Here is a 20029-nt window from a genome sequence, read left to right as displayed (position 1 = left end):
GATTCTAACCCATGTATCTAGGTCCGCGGATAGATAGCACCCATCGCCTTGCCTGCACGTGCCAGGCCATATACCATCACGACTAGGGACATATCACCAAAAATTGATTCTACAAAGTCTATCTATCTATCTATCTATCTATCTATCTATCTATCTATCTATCTATCTATAGATGCAATGGGTGCCGTTTATCCCGCGGACCTGGGTTCGAATCTCCGCAGAGAAAGAATTAAAAATTATCTAACCTGTGTGATAGCATTATTTATATTAAATATGAATTTCGCATACCAGTATGCAGCCTTCTCCCATAGAATCCAGATATAGAAATTTCGTTTTTGTTTGGTGTATATTTATAACACAAAATTTCTACTCAGGGTCGGACGGGAGTAGTATATGGGGTCCCCATATACTACTGACGGGTACATGAAGTATAAAAGTATCAAGCATTGTCGCCGGTGCAAAGCAATGTATAACCCCTCGCCATTATGAAAGTGTACATCCCCACCCCCACATAAATTGGAATCATGTTTGAAATTGTATATGTCCCAATAGTGTACTTATCTTTATATTGACTCCGCCACTGTTGTTAAACGATATATTGCGATCCTTTAAAATTTCAAGTGTTCGATGTTTATCCAGCTTGATCAAGAGCTGTTAATTCAGGATAATACCTTGTGATTGTTATACGATGGTAATAAAATCGTACAGTCGTTTATGTGAAAATACACATTGCTTTTAAAACATGCCTTCCGTTAAAATAGATTAGACAATATCCGATTAAGACCGGATAAACATACAGACACGGTGTAAAGCAACACCCCCCAAAAAAAACAGAAAAAAAAATTATTAGGCGGGGCCCCGAGCGGCCGAGTGGTCAAAAGCGCTTTCCGTTACGGATCATTGTCATCTCACTTCTGTCTGCGTGGGTCCGAGTCTCGGATTCAGTCAATGTGGGGTGGGTATGAGAGAAAGCTTGCCAGTAGGTTCTCGTGGGTCGGTGATTCTTTCCTGGGTTTTCCGGGTTCTTCCTCCATCATTAATACTGGCCGCCATGTATATAGCCTATCGTGTGCTGAAAAATGGCGTTAAACCTACAACAACAACAACAACAACAACAAAATATGAGAAGGAAACACATATCGTCATCGAGCTATAATTAGACATTGCACCGGTTTCGTATGCAAAATCAGTATCCATCGCCATTAAGTCATGGTACATACTAAATAAATTTTTCTCCCTGCAGACTATGGATCTCAAGCACATCCGCCGTTAATCTGTATTATTTCTTGACAGAATACAACAGTCCTTCTCTCGCATGGAAGACAGATTTTAAATTAAGCATGCCCCTATCGCTATCAAATATCCAGGCGATAGTTAAAACAATGTTTAGCTAACTCGCAGATAAAGAAACAGTGCATTGAAAAATTAAGTAGAACTTGTCAGTTCAGATAATCAGGAACTATTGTGGATTGTCTTTTGTTCTTGGAGTAGAGATTGTAAACATCAAGATTATTGATGTATATAATGTATAGACGACATATCAATTAAATATCGATATCAGTTTAACAGAAGTGCACACTCTCATACTCCGTTATCAAAATCGACTCCCTTTACTGTTTGATTTTTATTTCAGACAAAATGAAGCAAAACGTTCAGCAATTTGCAATTTGTCTGTTGGCATTATTGGACTGGTCGGTTCTGGGCGCTTATCTTTCACTGGGACCAGATTGCAAGCTTAGTTTGAACAGTGGATGTAACAATGCAGTCGTCTTTACCAGTAGTATCGGAGGTGGTGGTGATGTAGGTGGAGGTGGAGGTGGAGGAGGAGGAGGAGGAGGAGGGGGAGGAGGGGGAGGAGGGGGAGCGGGAGGAGGAGAAGTGGGAGCAGGAGGAGGAGGAGGAGGAGGAGGAGGAGGAGGGGGAGGGGGAGGAGGGAGTGCAAGTGTTGGTAAAGGAGGAGCTGGTGGTGGAATCAGTAATGAACACCATACTATCCCTGTTGGACCAACTGCGCTTACAGCTGGAAACACAAGGGATTTTGTAGCGTCAGAAGCATTAGCAACAGCGTCCGCTTCGTTTAGCGCGGCGGGAAAACCCGCTGATGAAAACTGTGGAGGCACTAGTGGAACAGCTTGCAAAATGATGAAACTTATACGAAAAGGCAAAGGAAAGATAGCGGGAGAACAACGACTTAAAATGCTTCAATCAAGAATACATCCAAAGAAAAAAGGATGTTTCAACGGAACTGGACCACTCTGCAAGTTGGATAATGAAAGCACTTTAGCCTCTGCGTCTGCTTCGTCGTCTGCTTCATCGTCTGCTTCGTCGTCTGCATCATCAGCTGCATCATCAGCGGCATCATCAGGTTTCGGCTCAATGGGACCCACGTCCTCGTTAGCAGGAGTAGCTGCTTCCTCTGGCGCCTTAGAACAACATGGATCAGACGGGAACACTTTTGGAAACTCTAGAAGTTTGGGTGGTTTCACTGACTTGGGTCTATCCCCAACTGGCTATGCTGATTACTTTGTCAAAACCTTGCACTTAGGTTCCCTGGGTGGTTCTGACTCAGGTAGTTTTGGAGGTGATGGATCGGTAGCTTCTGGAACAGAATGCGCAGGAGGTGGTAGTTACGGATGTGGCTCCAAAGGAGCTATAACTGGAAGTGCTGCCGGTGGAAGCGGCAGTGGGATAGGAGGGGGTGGTGGTACTGGAGGTGGAGGCGGTGCTGGAGGTGGAGGAGGTGCTGGAGGTGGAGGCGGTGGTGGTGCTGGAGGCGGAGGAGGTACTGGAGGTGGAGACGGTGCTAGAGGTACAGGCGGTGTTGAAGGTGGAGGCGGTGGAGGTGCTGGAGGCGGAAGCGGTACAAGAGGAGGAGGCAGAGGTGGAGGTGGAACAGCAGGCGACAATATTGGTAATTCAGGCGGAAGAGGGGTAGGTGGTGCTGCAGGAGGTAGTGGTCACTTAGGTGGAGAAAGAGGAGGTGGAGATGCGTATGGACGTGGTGGAGGCGGTGCTGCAGGTGGAGGCGGTGGTGGTGCTGGAGGCGGAGGAGGTACTGGAGGTGGAGACGGTGCTAGAGGTACAGGCGGTGGTGCTGCAGGAGGTAGTGGTCACTTAGGTGGAGAAAGAGGAGGTGGAGATGCGTATGGACGTGAAACAGGCGGCGGCATTAGTGGTACTGTGGGAGGAGGTGGTGTTGGCCCTGGAAGAAATTTTGGTCTCGACATGTGGGGAGCCGTAAGCAGCAGTGATAGTGGCGGTCGCGGTTTAAATGGTATAAATTTAGGTGCTAGTGGTGGAATGGCTATTGATTTTACCGGTGCAGGGGCTTCCGGTGGTGGAGATGGTCTTAATTTGGGAAGCGCCACTAGTACAGGTGTAGGTTCTGGAGGTGTTGGCATAAATATGGGTCTCGATGTAGCTGGTGGCGATATGGGATTAGGAGGACTACCAAGAGGAAGCTTTGGAAATAATGGGGGTGGAAATGGTGTTGGTCTTGATGTTGTGTTTAGCAATGTTGGAAAAGGAGCTGGAGGAACCACAGGGGTTAAAAGTGATGCAGGAAGCGGTTTTGACGGAGTGTCAATTGCAGATGGGGGAGTTGGTGGCTCGTCTCCTTTCCGAAACTTGGATGGGGTCTCTGGCGACGTAGTTGCTGCCTCTAGCAGTTTCGGTGGTGGCTCTACGGGTCTAAGCGGTGGCTTGGGAGGAACTGCTGTTGGTTCTGGTGAAAAAGCTGGAAAATCTGGTGGCGGTATAGGAAATATGGCACTTGGAATTATTCACGACGGTCAGCAGGCAGATAGGGAAGTGGTGGAAATGCCAAGTGGGGGTACTACCGGAAAGAAAGTAGTCTACGTTAAGGAAAAAGATAATGAAGACAATGATAAAACGTATTACATGACAACAACCATAAGATCTACAAGAGGAGGTGGTGGTGGAGGAGGTGGTAGTGGTGGAGGAGGTGGTAGTGGTGGAGGAGGTGGTGGAGGTGGTGGTGGAGGAGGAAGTGGTGCAGGTGGTGGTGCAGGAGGAGGAGGAGGAGGAGGAAAAGGCACTTCAGACGGTACTTTAGGTGGGGGTGCTTCTTTAGGTGGTGTATCTTCCATTGGTGTCGGTGCAAGAGGCGTTGGATCTGGAAGCATATCTGATGGTGGCGAAATAACTGCATTAGATATGATTTTGAGAGGTAGAAATGGTGGTGATGCAGGCAGGGCTTTAGTAAATGGAATAGGAGGTAATGTTGAAAGAATCAGTGGAAGTGCAGGCATTGGACAAAATGGACCAGGTGCGGGTGCTCAAGGCTTCGATATAGGTAGATCATCAACCAAAGCGGATGTTGGTGGGCCATCTCTAAGAATTGATGTGGGCGGTCCTTCTCTCGGAATCGATGTAGGGGGACAATCCTTTGATGCAATCAAACTTGGCTTCGGCGGAGGAAATGCTGAACCTGCAGTCAACATTGATGTTTTAGGAGGCATGGGTGCTTCTTTAGGTGGTGTATCTTCCAGTTCTGTCGGTGCAGATGGTGTTCGATCTGAAGGTATCTCTGGTGGGGGCGATATAACTGCATTAGATATGATTTTGAGAGGGAGAAGTGGTGATGCTGCAGGCAGTGCTTTATTAAATGGAATAGTAGGTAACGTTGAAAGAATCAGTGGAAGTGCAGGCATTGGACAACATGGACCAGGTGGGGACGCACAAGGCATCGATGTAGGTAGACCATCAATCAAAGCCAATGTAGGTGGGCCATCTCCAATAATTGATGTAGGCGGACCTTCTCTCAGAACTGATGTAGGGGGACGATCCTTTGATTCGATCACATTTGGCTTCGGCGGAGGAAATGCTGAATCTGCAGTCAACATTGGTGTTGTCGGAGGATCAGGAACAATGTTCGATGTAAGAAATGTCGGTGGCGGTATTAATGGAGGAGTTGATGCTGTCACGGGCGTACTAGGTAGTGGCCATAAAGGAAATGGTTGTGCCAGTGGTTTTGGACTTGGTTGTGGTGGAATGATATTTGATATAGGAGGAGGCAGTGGGCGAGGTGATGGAGGTGGAAATGGGGTAGGCAATATAGGTAGCAGTAGCAGCGGAGGCGGGACAGGTAGAGAAGGACTTGGCAATGCAGGAATTGGTAGAGGTATAGGTGATGCATATAGTTTTGGCGGTGCTGGATCTGGGTTTAACATCCTAGAAGGTGGAGGAACAGGACGTGCTGGAGGTGTTGGTGCAACAGGTAGATTAGATATAGACGTTGGAATGCGCAGAAGTGGAGGGGCTTCTACCATTGGTGGTTTTATAGGTGGCTTTAGTAAAGATGGCAGTCAAGTCATAAATGGACGTGGGAATGGAGATATTGGAGGACTCGAAATGGCAATGGGTGGAGGAGGTACGGCGTTTGGAGGTATTAGAACAAATGATGGTGGTGGTGGTGTTGAAGCAAAGTATGTTCCTATAGGAAATGATGGTGTAGTTTTCGCAAATGTGCCGCAATCAAATATTCAGGGATCAATTACGTCAGGTGGGCCGATCAGTATCAGTATTCCAGACATCGTTATTGACCCTGGCAAATTGCAGAGAATGGAGGGAGGTTCTCTGAGTCGAACGTTTCCAGTCTCCATCGGTTCTGGATCTAGTAAGTCTGAGGTTAAGGTTATGGTTGTAGTATCAGTTCCAATGAGAGATGCTGGTCCTTTTGGAGGTGACGGGTCAGTTGGTGCAAGCGAAGGTCTAGGAAAAGTAGATTTCAGTTTCAATCAAAGAAGTGGAAGTATGACGTTTGATGGCAGTAAAATGTTCGAATCTAATATGACGACTACGACACTTTCGCCTTTGAAGGTTGACATAGATAAATCAAAAGATGATGAAAAATTAAAGACAAAAATAAAATTGCAAAGAGGAAACGGAGATTCGGCAAGAAAAGCGGAAATAAAAGTTAAACAGAAATTAGAAGACGACGAAAAAGTTAAGATAAAGATCGAAACAAAAGTTCCCGGTTTCGATGGAAGAAAAGAAACAGAAATAAAATTGGAGGGTGAAACGGGTATGAATATCAAAGTTCCTGGAATGGATGTCGGATTAAACATTCAAGAATCTGGGGTGAAAGTTATTGACCTTGCCAAACCTAAAGGCGATAGGTCGATTGACAGTAGTCCGACACAGGTCTTAGGAGGCGGCCCAGGAGATAGCGTAGGTGGTCCTATCGATGTACCTGGATTTGACGTTCCATCAATGACTGACCTTGGGGTTGGCAGAGCCGACCCTTCAATGGGCAGCCCATCCTCTCAATTTAGTCGGTCTTCATTTCCAAACATGAATGTTATGCAACCAGAACTTAAATCAGCACCGTCCAGTCCCGTATTATCTGGACCTGATTTTGGTCCACGCTCAGGTTCAATAGATATTGGCCCAGTTGGTAACGGGCTATCAGCACAGCCAACAGGAAACGTTTGTATAGGCCCAGCTTGTTTGCTTCCTGCTCCCGGTGGAACATCAGTAGAAGCAGCGTTTGCCTCAGCAGCTGCAATATCTAGTCCTTCAGTTCCGAATATTGGACAAGGACGCGACACCGGACCTGTTGCTAGTCCCGCAGACATATTGTCAGGAATGGATGTTTTATCTAGTGCTGTTGTGGCATCAGTAGCACAGCCACTACCTATAGTTCCAGACATCGCATTTGGTCCTGTTCAGGGGTCAGCCCCTGGACCTGATCCCTTGCCAGTTCCTGCACCCAAAACAGCATCTGCCTTCGTGACTGATACAGCACCTGCACTTGTGCCCCTGCCTGTACCAGGTCCTGATCCTGGTCTTGTTGATTATTCCTTCACAGCTTCCAAGACAACCGATGGCAAGAAAGAAAAGAACGATAACAAGGACGGGTCTAGATTAAAGTCTGCACTCCAAGATCTCATCAAGGCCCTTCAGAACATAAAATCCACGAAGATGGATCTGCTTTCATTTAATCCCGACCCATTGGCTGCAGCTACTTCAGAACACTCCGTGGTTCGGATACCGGCTCTAGAACCGATGCCTGCATCAGCTCAAGTTCTCACTTCTGGAACGGAGTCTGCGCTCAACCAAGACTTTGACGGTAAGTGAAGAAAGGAAGAAGACCTAATCTCGAGTTAAAGTTTTCATCCCAAAACATTTTGTATCCTATAAAGGATTGTGAGTGGATACAAACTGCAATGCCTGTAATCTGTTGGAGCCTTTTTGTCCATTTAATGAACACTTTATAAGCAAAATATTAAACATATTAAAAGCCCGTAATCGTGTTATGTGACAATATAGTTTCCACAACAATATTCGTTTAACTGCAATAAGGAGTATGTTATATGCAATAGTTACTATCATTTTACTTGGGCTTTAACAAAAACAACGAAACCTGCAAAAAGGTTTCTTTATGATTGTAAAAAAAATTAACTACATATCAAATAAATAAATATAGAAAAATATAGAATAACTAGCTTCTTTTCTATATTTAATTAAATCAGTCACTTTTGTTCTTTTACATGCAACAGGTCTTTGCTTAGGGTCAATCGGTACATTTGTTGACGGTGTTGGATATGCCAAGTACCCTGGAGATTGCGAGAAGTTCCTCCAATGTTATTATGTCGGAGCCACGGTGCGTCCAGTGATTCGCAAATGTCCCTATGGACTCTTTTGGGATCAGGCCCTTATGCTGTGTAGACGACCAGACGATGTGTTCTGTCCTGCAGGTAGTTTGTTGGTGTGGTTTAATGCTAACATACACAGCCATAAATTAGTATTGTAAAATCTGCAGTTGGATTCTTTACAATTTGAACCCTGCGATTGACTCCTGTAATTTAAAAAACAAGTTAATGATGCCACCATACTTGAAAATTTAAAAAAATATTCCAGCTGTTTCGTCTCGAAAATTATCTAGAAAATTATCATTGGTCTTGTTGATGATGAAATTTGATTTGAGGATGTGACGGGTAATTATTTGTAGTATTTCAGTTAAAAATATATCTTTGAAGAAGAAATTAGATATAAATAAAATAAATGAACAATATATGTAACTTATGTACATTTAGGGCATGACAGTAATCCATTTGAGAAATTAAGTACGTCAACGACGGTTTTGTACTGTCGCAAAAAGAGCTTAACTAGCCACGCGTTAGGGAAGGCAATATGATGGATATATGCCAAAGTTAAAGCTCACGAAGGTCCTGGAATTCTGAAACACAAGACAGTAATTGTCATTCTAACACATTTTGAAAATTATGTGAAATAAGAACCCCAAAATGTACTTTATTAGTGGAAAGTCAAACTGTCAGAAAAGCGTCAAATCTTCTAACAAGTTAGACGTCAAAGCTTATGACAATTAAGGCGTCAAAGCGTCTGACAAGTTTGGCGAATTCGTTCGAGCAGTCAAAAAAAGTGATTTGTTCACAGATGTATATGGATAGATTCTTACTCACCCCCTATACTGAAGTGCATGGATGACCACCGCTGATTCTCTGTTTCTATTCTAATATACAAATTCAACATATTACTATAAATCTGCAATTTCGCAATTGTTTCTCCATATAATAAGGTAGGTATTTAAATTTCATTTTCGCGCTAAAGTAAATAGCCAACATGCTTACTTTACTGCATAAGCACAAATATAATGGCACTAAAATATTATGATTGACAGTAACATGAACAATGCTACACAATGAGAATTTGCGGACTTGTGTTTTGTTTGTTATCCATTAACGTCGCATGATTTTGATACGTATTGTGTACTAAATTCATCCATACTAAGGCAAAATATGGAAAAATAGAGTAGTTCACGCAATTTGTGGTAATGAAAAAAAGTACATCAGCCAACTTTCTATGGACAAAACCTGTTTTAACTTCACGTAAGAGACTACCCAAAGAAATATGAACACATTCTCTATAAACCAAAATATCCCATGCCCCAGATACCCGAAATTTAAATGGACATTCTCTGTTCAGTTATGACACAAATATGCAGCTGTGCGATTTACACTGAAATAAGCTAACTTTTCTATTTATAGACCCGTGTTTTACTGGTAAGAAGCACTACAGCAGGGAGGGCGGTTGTAACAGCTACTATCAATGTGTTAACGGCGTTTCCACTCCCAAATGTTGCGCATCCGGATTTAAGTATGATGAAAACAACGAATGCGTCTCTGGTGCTGTTGATACAGATAAATGCGACGATCAATGTGAGACCTCCGATGCAGTTATACAAAGGCTAGGCAGTTCCAGTAAGTTGTTCATTTCATTTCGATTAATTGTTTGGGTTGTAAGAAGTATGTGATTCGAGTCCTCAAGTGCTAAAATATTGTAAACAGTACTTAATTTGAAATATCAAGTACAGAAGTCAATTTGTACGAGTACATTTTGCCCATGTGTGAATAGACGCGTGAATCCATGGTCACACACAGAACTACACCGCCTAACAGTGGTATGTTATTTTAACTCAGCTTATTTATTAAATGACGTCGTTGATATGATACTGCGAAAACCCAATTCAGATATTTTAAACTTTAAAACTTTCTTTTAATATTCAAGGATCTTTTCTGGGGTGTGAGGACAAAGGTAGTGTAATATGCATATCAACACAGTAATACATGTAACAAAAATATATACCGAATAAGGAGCAATATGGGCGAATTGCACGTGGCGGCACTTCTGTAGGGGCGACAGAAAAAGGACGCAAAAAAGAACTAAAGTGGAAAAAAAGAAATGAAAAGAAAAAAAAAAAAGAAAAGAAAAGAAAAGGGAGAGAGAGGAGAAAATATTAGAATCTTTTGAACATTGGTGATGCCACCCTTGATGATGCCGCCGCCCTAAAATACGCGTCTAAGGACGGCATCTCGAAACTCCGTCCGGGCGTCAATTAAACTCCGTCCGCCACAGTATTCAACAAGTGAAAATACAATTTCGTGTCATCTCAATTGCCCTGACGACCTTCTCACGAAAATGAATAATGCCCGGAGCTCTCGCATAAGCCTTACCAATCGTTTCCTTTTACGAATTTACAGTTGCACATAATAAAATCGGTGATTTTCATCATATGGTAAATAGAACTTTACATGTGCTGACTTCAAACGAACTTTTTGAAACTAGCAACACTGAATAATTTATCTTTTTTTAATTGCCAAATTTCAAAGCGGTAAAACGGTTTGAACGAAGTTCATAAACGTTTTAGAAATGAGCACTTGTATGTGATCATCACTGGTCTTCCTATTACGAATCTAATCTTACTAAAGAAGGATCATAAATGACACCTCTTCAACTCAAGAAGGTTCAGATCGTTTTGTTAGTGCGACAGGTTTTAAAAAATATATATTATTCTTAAAGCATGCGCTGCATGAGCCATTATTAATTAAGTAATCCAGATTTTGCAATATTATAGGACGCTACAGCCAAAAAATAGAGTAAATGTTATTATAAAATTATATGACGTAACAGCAAAAAGTGAGTATATTGTAATATAAAATTATATGACGTAACAACCAAAGGTGTGTATATTGTAATGTATTTATTCTTTAAAACTTTTGTCAAGCTTGCAATAGTATGGAGGACGGCTCAAACATCTATGGTTACATCAACCTGGAGCATGGTGGATTGAGGTTCCGCGCATGCCCATTTGGCACGACCTACAACCCCCTGGAATGTCGCTGTAGTGCTCGGTACAGTTCATCTGGATCCTCTCTGACCATTTCCAAGCCAAGACAGAGATGTAAGCAAGGAACGATCACACATTATATACACATAAACATAGGCATCACGAATAAAGATATATTTTCATTGCAATTTTAAAAATTGGTATAATTGTATTATGTTCATAGTTGGTCTAATTTAATTGTCATGCTATGCACTAATTTAGGCTTCTTTTATTCTGCCTGCAAATAAACAATGGGGCTTAAAAATTCCTTTCACGAAACATTGCTGAATGAATAAAGTCATTTAAAGTAAACATACGTATCTTTTTCGGAGAACGAAATTCGATGACAGATACTAATTTGTTTCCTCAGTCTTTAGACAAATGTACCAGTTTGCCGGCTCTTAACTTTGGCTAGCGAAAAGGGAGATAAGTTATTTTCTACACGGGACTACTTATTTTCTCATATGGTGCAAATAAGTTTACATTAACCTATAGATCTGCACTCATGTATTAATGTACTGTCATATTGACTCTATTCTACAGGAACTTAAAACGTTTAAATAAAAATTAAAATTGAAGAACAAAAATTATTAAAATGACATTACTGTCCTTATCTCAAAGGTTAAACCAAATAAACCCGTTGATTTAAAAACAGATACTTTATGTGCATATGCTATTGGTGTTCGGCTCTTGAAGTAATGCGTCTTTCCTTCTGGATGTTATAGCTTGCAGACCAGAATTCAATATGAACTTCGACGACGGTTTCATAGATCATTCTGACGGCAACACTGCCTTCAGCTTCATGGGATGTTACATCGACCACGGATCTGTCTCATTCGCTGGTGCTGGACACATAACCCTCTGGGGATTCACCGGAAGGTTCTACGGAACAACATTTGGCATCAAGATGAGAATCAAACCATTCATTGGTTCCAGCAAAAGATCGGAAACCATTATTTCCAACTGTGGTTTTGATGGCGAACCTACAATCAGCATCTGTAGGGAGAATGGCAAGGTCAAGATGACAGCCATTGTCACGGGAAGTGCTAGCCCCATGGTAATCGAAGATTTGTGTGAGGTAGGTAAAACTTAACTAGAATGTGCATGTGTATAGGAAAACCTGAATTCTTCAGAATGTAATATACTCGTGAAATGTTAAATATTCGCAAGGAAATAATGGGTAATCTGAAAAGATGCAAATTCACATAAGATTTTTCATACATAGCCATTTACAATGTTGTCGGTGAATGTGGTTCCGATCACTACCTGTGCAATTGTTGCTGATTGTTTTAAAAATAGTATTAATAAAAGCATTAGACGTCAGTACCATAAACTAATAAATTAGGTCATAATAAACTTCTTTTCTCAAAATTAAAACTGCACTCATGTTTTTCTCAGATTTCGATGGTATGAGAAAACAGTTTAAGTCTTCCTCTACTCTAACCTATAATTGTCCATCTCATCATAAACGCCAAGTAAGGTGCATAAGCGTTTTCTGCTGAACCAGTTAGCTAACAGAAATCTTCTTCTCTATTGCAGGATGACACATGGTGCGAGATTGTCTACTACTTCAACGGCAAGAGTTTCGTAGGAGGAGTAGGAAAGAACAGGCAGTCACTACCATGTGGAGGTTGGTGTTTTCCCCATTTAAATACATATTAAGAAAGCAAATTCCTTTTTATAAAGGATCAGTCGTGATTTGGACATCATGTGACCTGCCTATTGCAACATATTCCCGTAGCTTAATTTGTTACACGTCTATTTCATATCTTGTGTCCGATTCTAACACGAAATTCTAAGTTTTAAATGATCAAATTAAACATCACAAGGAGGCATAAAGGCTATTTTAACTCTAAACATCACAAGGAGGCATAAAGGATATATAAGCTATAAACATCACAAGGAGGATTGAAGGCTATTTTAGCTCTAAATATCACAAGGAGGTTTAAAGGTTATTTCAGCTCTAAACATCAAAAGGAAGCATAAAGGCTATTTTTGCTCTAAACCTCACGAGTAGGCTTAAAGGATATAATAGCTCCAAACATCACAAAGAGGCTTAAAAATTATTTTATCTCTGTACATCACAAGGAGGCTTAAAGGCTATTTTAGCTTTAAACATCACAAGGACGCAAAAGGCTATTTTAGTTCTTAACAACACAAGAAGGCTTCAAGGATAGAAGGGGCGCTCACAAGTTATTATGTATATTCGAGAGAGTGTCGTATGTATGGTGAAGTTGTTTTCATTTAAAACATGCATAATACAGAGAATGTTGGCATATTTCTATGCTACAATAATGTATTGTGGATGAAATTTCTTTGGGTATTGTAATTTCGGAAATTGTACATGATCTAAGCACACTGCTAACTACAATGACTGCTCTCTTGTGCTAAACAGTCAGCTTGAATTAGTCTAAAGTATACGATCCATAGCAGCTATTAAAATAGGGAAAATGAAATTTGCCAGACTAGATAATTATAGCTTCCGAAAGTGCATTGAATGAATTATCAAATATATTAAATGTAAAAGGTTATCCGCTCTTTTTTATACAAATTACCTCTGAAGTTCAGGAAGTGAAAATGACCAAGAGGAGCTAGCACTTTTTTGAAAGGTGCACATCTAGAGTAAGGCCAAGCTTTACACTCTATAATCCATATTACATCAATCATACAAAAACTTAAAGGGACTTAAAGGTTCTTTGAATTATCCCTAAGATATACAAGGTCTTTTTAAATAGGCAGTATAACCAGTGAGGAAATCCAGGGAAATTCTTTTTCTGTAAAACCCTTTGCACAATACGAAACTGCAGAGAGCTATCATATTAGCTCTCAACATCACAAGGAGTCATAACGGCTATTTAAGATCTACACCTCACGATGAGGCTTAAAGGCTATTTTAACTCTAAACATCACATGGAGGCTTAAAGGCTATTTTAACTCTAAACATCACATGGAAGCTTAAAAGCTATTTTAACTCTAAACATCACAAAGAGGCTTAAAGGCTATTTTAACTCTAAACATCACAAAGAGGCTTAAAGGCTATTTTAACTCTAAACATCACAAAGAGGCTTAAAGGCTATTTTAACTCTAAACATCACATGGAAGCTTAAAGGCTACTTAGCTATAATTTTAAAATCAAACACCATACGAGTTTAAACTTAGTTTTACTTACTGGTTTTGCCCTATACAAAAGGCATGCAATGGATTTATAATAAGTTTATACAACGCAATATATCGACAATATTACACACACACACACACACACACACACACACACGCACACACACACACACACACACACACACATATATATATATATAATGATATCCACGTCAGGAAAGAGCCACATTACTTACTTTAACCACTAGTTACATTCAACCATAAGATGTCTAAATAAGTTTGTTATGTGGCAGCAAATTGATTGCCAATTGGACTTGATAATTGGCTCTCCATCTCTACTGGACAACGTCTTGGTATGGATTTGATTGCCAATTGGACTTGATAATTGGCTCTCCAGCTCTACTGGACAACGTCTTGGTATGGATTACCATCAACTCCACTGAGACTAAAACTTTGATGTTAACCTAATAAGGCGCGACATATATAATGTTCCCTTGCACCTGACATACAATCATGTGAATTGTACAGTTCCACACTTTCGTTTGTGTTTACTGTTTTATATTGTTTTGTTATTTCCGTCGATTATATGTAGGCCTCTTCATAGATTTATCGCTTCCTTTAACACTGTAAATATATTCATTTTTAAAAATTAGGTTCAACTTTCAATCACCGATTTTGACAAGTTTTTTCATGCCTGATTTTTCAGCGCTTTCTCATATCAGTCTTATCCATCTTGGAAATGCTCCATGAGTACACCTCGTATCATTCTTAGCCATCTTGGAAATGCTCCATCAGTAGACCTCATATCATTCGTAGCCATCTTGGAAATGCTCCATGAGTACACCTCATATCATTCTTAGCCATCTTGGAAGTGCTCCATCAGTACACCTCATATCATTCTTAGCCATCTTGGAAGTGCTCCATGAGTACACCTCATATCATTCTTAGCCATCTTGGAAATGCTCCATGAGTACACCTCATATCATTCATAGCCATCTTGGAAATGCTCCATCAGTACACCTCATATCATTCATAGCCATCTTGGAAATGCTCCATCAGTACGCCTCATACCATTCTTAGCCATCTTGGAAGTGCTCCATCAGTACATCTCATACCATTCTTAGCCATCTTGGAAATGCTCCATCAGTACACCTCATATCATTCATAGCCATCTTGGAAATGCTCCATCAGTACACCTCATATAATTCGTAGCCATCTTGGAAATGTTCCATCAGTACACCTATATTATTCGCAGCCGTCTTGGAAGTGCTCCATCAGTACACCTCATATCATTCTTAGCCATCTTGGAAATGCTCCATCAGTACACCTCATATCATTCATAGCCATCTTGGAAATGCTCCATCAGTACACCTCATACCATTCTTAGCCATCTTGGAAGTGCTCCATCAGTACACCTCATATAATTCGTAGCCATCTTGGAAATGTTCCATCAGTACACATATATTATTCGCAGCCATCTTGGAAGTGCTCCATCAGTACACCTCATATCATTCTTAGCCATCTTGGAAATGCTCCATCAGTACATCTCATACCATTCTTAGCCATCTTGGAAATGCTCCATCAGTACACCTCATATAATTCGTAGCCATCTTGGAAATGTTCCATCAGTACACATATATTATTCGCAGCCATCTTGGAAGTGCTCCATCAGTACACCTCATATCATTCTTAGCCATCTTGGAAATGCTCCATCAGTACACCTCATACCATTCTTAGCCATCTTGGAAATGCTCCATCAGTACACCTCATATCATTCTTAGCCATCTTGGAAGTGCTTCATGAGTACACCTCATATTATTCGTAGCCATCTTGGAAATGCTCCATCAGTACACCTCATATCATTCATAGCCATCTTGGAAATGTTCCATCAGTACACCTCATATCATTCTTAGCCATCATGGAAATGCTCCATCAGTACACCTCATATTATTCGTAGCCATCTTGGAAATGCTCCATCAGTACACCTCATATCATTCATAGCCATCTTGGAAATGTTCCATCAGTACACCTCATATCATTCTTAGCCATCTTGGAAATGTTCCATCAGTACACCTCATATCATTCTTAGCCATCTTGGAAATGTTCCATCAGTACACCTCATATCATTCATAGCCATGTTGGAAATGCTCCATCAGTATACCTCATATCATTCTTAGCCATATTAGAAATGCTCCATCAGCACACCTAATATTATTCGTAGCCATCTTGGAAGTGCTCCATCAGAACACCTCATATAATTCGTAGCCATCTTGGAAATGCTCCATCAGTACACCTCATATCATTCATAGCCATCTTGGAAATGCTCCATCAGTACACCTCATACCATTCTTAGCCATCTTGGAAGTGCTCCATCAGTACATCTCATACCATTCTTAGCCATCTTGGAAATGCTCCATCAGTACACCTCATATCATTCATAGCCATCTTGGAAATGCTCCATCAGTACACCTCATATAATTCGTAGCCATCTTGGAAATGTTCCATCAGTACACATATATTATTCGCAGCCATCTTGGAAGTGCTCCATCAGTACACCTCATATCATTCTTAGCCATCTTGGAAATGCTCCATCAGTACACCTCATATCATTCATAGCCATCTTGGAAATGCTCCATCAGTACACCTCATACCATTCTTAGCCATCTTGGAAGTGCTCCATCAGTACATCTCATACCATTCTTAGCCATCTTGGAAATGCTCCATCAGTACACCTCATATCATTCATAGCCATCTTGGAAATGCTCCATCAGTACACCTCATATAATTCGTAGCCATCTTGGAAATGTTCCATCAGTACACATATATTATTCGCAGCCATCTTGGAAGTGCTCCATCAGTACACCTCATATCATTCTTAGCCATCTTGGAAATGCTCCATCAGTACACCTCATACCATTCTTAGCCATCTTGGAAATGCTCCATCAGTACACCTCATATCATTCTTAGCCATCTTGGAAGTGCTTCATGAGTACACCTCATATTATTCGTAGCCATCTTGGAAATGCTCCATCAGTACACCTCATATCATTCATAGCCATCTTGGAAATGTTCCATCAGTACACCTCATATCATTCTTAGCCATCTTGGAAATGCTCCATCAGTACACCTCATATTATTCATAGCCATCTTGGAAATGCTCCATCAGTACACCTCATATCATTCATAGCCATCTTGGAAATGTTCCATCAGTACACCTCATATCATTCTTAGCCATCTTGGAAATGTTCCATCAGTACACCTCATATCATTCTTAGCCATCTTGGAAATGTTCCATCAGTACACCTCATATCATTCATAGCCATGTCGGAAATGCTCCATCAGTATACCTCATATCATTCTTAGCCATATTAGAAATGCTCCATCAGCACACCTAATATTATTCGTAGCCATCTTGGAAGTGCTCCATCAGAACACCTCATATCAGTCCTAGCCATCTTCGAAATACTCCATCAGTACACCACACGGCTAAGAACCGTCTCAGTCATCCCAACATTTACTTAATAATAGGTTGAAAGACCTACATGTGCGAATTCAGGTACCAAGAACGTATAACTAAAATAGCATTAGAAAGAAATTTGAATATATTCACCACGGTAGGTATTGTAAAACAGAAACGGTAACCAAACTATAGTCAGTGAAGTCCAAGAGTAAATTATACTGAATTTGCAAACTGAAGTCCACTATTAACCACACTTTCCATATAAGCTGAGTGAGTATACTGAAGTCCAGTATTAACCACACTTGCCATGTACTACTGAATAAGTATGCTGAAGTCCAATATTAACCACACTTATAACATACTACTGAGTGAGTATACTGAAATCCAATATTAACCACACTTATACTACTGAGTGAGTATACTGAAGTCAAATATTAACCAAACTTGCCATATGCTACTGAATAAGTATGCTGAAGTCCAATATTAACCACACTTCCATTATACTGCTGAGTAACTATACTTAACTTCAATATTAACCACACTTCCCATATACTACTGAATAAGTATGCTGAAGTCCAATATTAACCACACTTCCCATATACTACTAAGTAAGTATACTGAAGTTCAATATTAACCACACTTCCATTATACTGCTGAGTAAGTATACTGAAGTTCAATATTAACCGCACTTCCCATATACTACTGAATAAGTATGCTGAAGTCCAATATTAACCATACTTCTCATATATTAATTAATAGGTATTATAAAGTCCAATATTAACCAAACTTTTCATATATTACTAAATAGGTATACTGAAGTCCAATGGCAACCCATTGATGATTGGAGGCTGCAATAATGGATCTGGATTCAACGGACATATAGATGACGTAAGTACTAGTTTTGTTTCAGAACCCAGTCATCTTTCTCTCTCTATTTCTGTCTATCTCTCTCTCTCTCTCTCTCTCTCTCTCTCTCAATGCACTTTTGTTAACAATGTTTTAATGTTATATTTTACAAAAATAAATATTCTGAATTTGAAATGACCGCTGAAATGTACACATACCTTGTATCATATATATATATATATATATATATATATATATATATATATATATATATATATATATATATATATATATATTATGTTATGTCTTTTTCAGGTAAACATCTATACAATGTGTATTCCTGGTGATTTTTAATCATTAAAGAACATCCCGTTTTTATCCTGTCTCACATTATTGATTTTTTTTCTGTATTATTTGTACATTAAACTATTTATTTTCTTCATCTAGCTGTTACTGGTAATAAATATTGTGATACATTAAAGTTATTATATTTTCCAAAGTCTGACATACACGTGATGATTATTATGTAGTGGTAAATCTCTTGAATGCAAAAAATCCAAAAGAATGTCTCAAAAAAAGAAAACAAGTACGAAACCAATAATAAGAATAATTACAACGTTAGCATAAGCAGTGATGACGAAAAATGAAACTTTTCTGGGGAAAGGAAACATGCTGGACACAAAACATATAAGTATGTAACCCTTGCGTACGTAATACTAATTAGATATCCAGCCTGTTATTATCGCAACCTCTTCTTTGTAAAAAGGTGATCTGCAACACAAGAAGACGCTTACACACACATATACACGCAGGCACGCATGCACGCGCAAGCGCGAACTCACACATATTCTTTCCATACGACCGCGTCTGAAGGAAATATCCCTGCCTAGGAAAACATTGCTCAGGTAAAATTTCCACACACGCACATAGACGGACGTTTTTTCTTGGGATAAGAACTAACCTATAGTCATTTTTCTCAATCTGAGTTGTTCCAGTGGTGAAAGGTTTGCAGCTAAACAATTTTATGGCAATGTGCATATGATAGCATTAGAAACAAAACAAAGCCGACCTGATTACGACGCTGTCACACGCATTAAAATTCAATTAAATGTGAAATAAGTGTTGAAAAATAAAATAGAAATACAAAATTCAAGGAAGTGCCTTTACAAAGAATCAGGCTTTACAAAGAGGTTGAAGAGTCTGTAAAACTCGAATTAGCCTAATCTTAAGACTGGCTTGTAAATCTCGAAATATAGTCCTCATGGACATGTCACAATTATCTTTCTTTAGACGTTATAGAGAACTATTGAATACGTGGAATCCGGCCACAAGTAATACTGATCAAAAGACAAAGTAAAGAAGAAACAAGAGCATATAGATGGGAAGAAAACAATCTCTTACAATGACTGCAGATCTGTTGGCTTCCAAGAATACACAAGACCATTTCTTGTTCATATTTTCGTTTCAACTACTGAGTACTTAACCCATATCGAATATTCTTGCGAAACACCAACATGCCATATTTGGTAAGAAAAATATTTTCTTGTAAGTTTGAATTAACATGTTCATTACGAACCATGCAAGAACAGAACAGACCTCATTGTACTTCATTACGAACCATGCAAGAACAGAACAGACCTCATTGTACTTCATTACGAACCATGCAAGAACAGAACAGACCTCATTGTACTTCATTACGAACCATGCAAGAACATAACATACCTCATTGTACTTCATTACGAACCATGCAAGAACACGACAGACCTCATTATACTTCATTACGAACCATGCAAGAACAGAACAGACCTCGTTGTACTGACTCTTGAACGTTCACTTCATAACATGGATAGAAGGTTATTAATGTTGCCTCAGTTCCATGTCTTACGTTTTGTTAAATCAATAATAGGTATTGTTGGGAAAGAAACAAGAGTTCTTCAAAGGGACTCACGCTCTAC

General features: G+C 40.0%; 1 protein-coding gene across 2 annotated transcripts; it reads left to right on the top strand.

Annotated features, from left to right (window-relative positions):
- Positions 1–1891: 1891 nt before the first annotated feature.
- LOC149800420 (uncharacterized) lies at positions 1892–18516 on the top strand. Of its 2 annotated transcripts, XM_089960058.1 has the most exons (9): positions 1892–2818; positions 2936–7093; positions 7524–7721; positions 9033–9245; positions 10550–10726; positions 11377–11729; positions 12191–12281; positions 18037–18116; positions 18390–18516. In XM_089960058.1, exons 1-9 carry the CDS (start codon positions 2140–2142, stop codon positions 18426–18428), a joined length of 5988 nt encoding a protein of 1995 aa, XP_089816184.1. In that variant the 5' UTR covers positions 1892–2139; the 3' UTR covers positions 18429–18516. The 2 variants fall into 2 exon arrangements, with proteins under 2 accessions (XP_089816184.1, XP_089816183.1); XM_089960057.1 differs by having other exon boundaries at positions 1892–7093.
- The last annotated feature ends 1513 nt before the right edge of the window (positions 18517–20029 follow it).

This window comes from Sinohyriopsis cumingii, chromosome 5, assembly GCF_028554795.1.
Source record: "Sinohyriopsis cumingii isolate HCF-2022 chromosome 5, ASM2855479v2, whole genome shotgun sequence".
In the NCBI taxonomy this organism is placed as follows: Eukaryota; Metazoa; Mollusca; class Bivalvia; order Unionida; family Unionidae; genus Sinohyriopsis; species Sinohyriopsis cumingii.
The sequence above is the reverse complement of the archived record's forward strand: the minus strand, read 5'-3'. Positions and strand labels throughout refer to the sequence as shown.

Bases quoted from the DNA above. Each gene is read 5' to 3' on its own strand.
- LOC149800420 (XM_089960057.1), top strand. From the start codon at position 2,140: ATGATGAAACTTATACGAAAAGGCAAAGGAAAGATAGCGGGAGAACAA. The intron at 7,722-9,032 runs GTAGTTTGTTGG...TTCTATTTATAG, and splicing joins CGATGTGTTCTGTCCTGCAG to ACCCGTGTTTTACTGGTAAG. The intron at 11,730-12,190 runs GTAGGTAAAACT...TCTCTATTGCAG, and splicing joins TAATCGAAGATTTGTGTGAG to GATGACACATGGTGCGAGAT.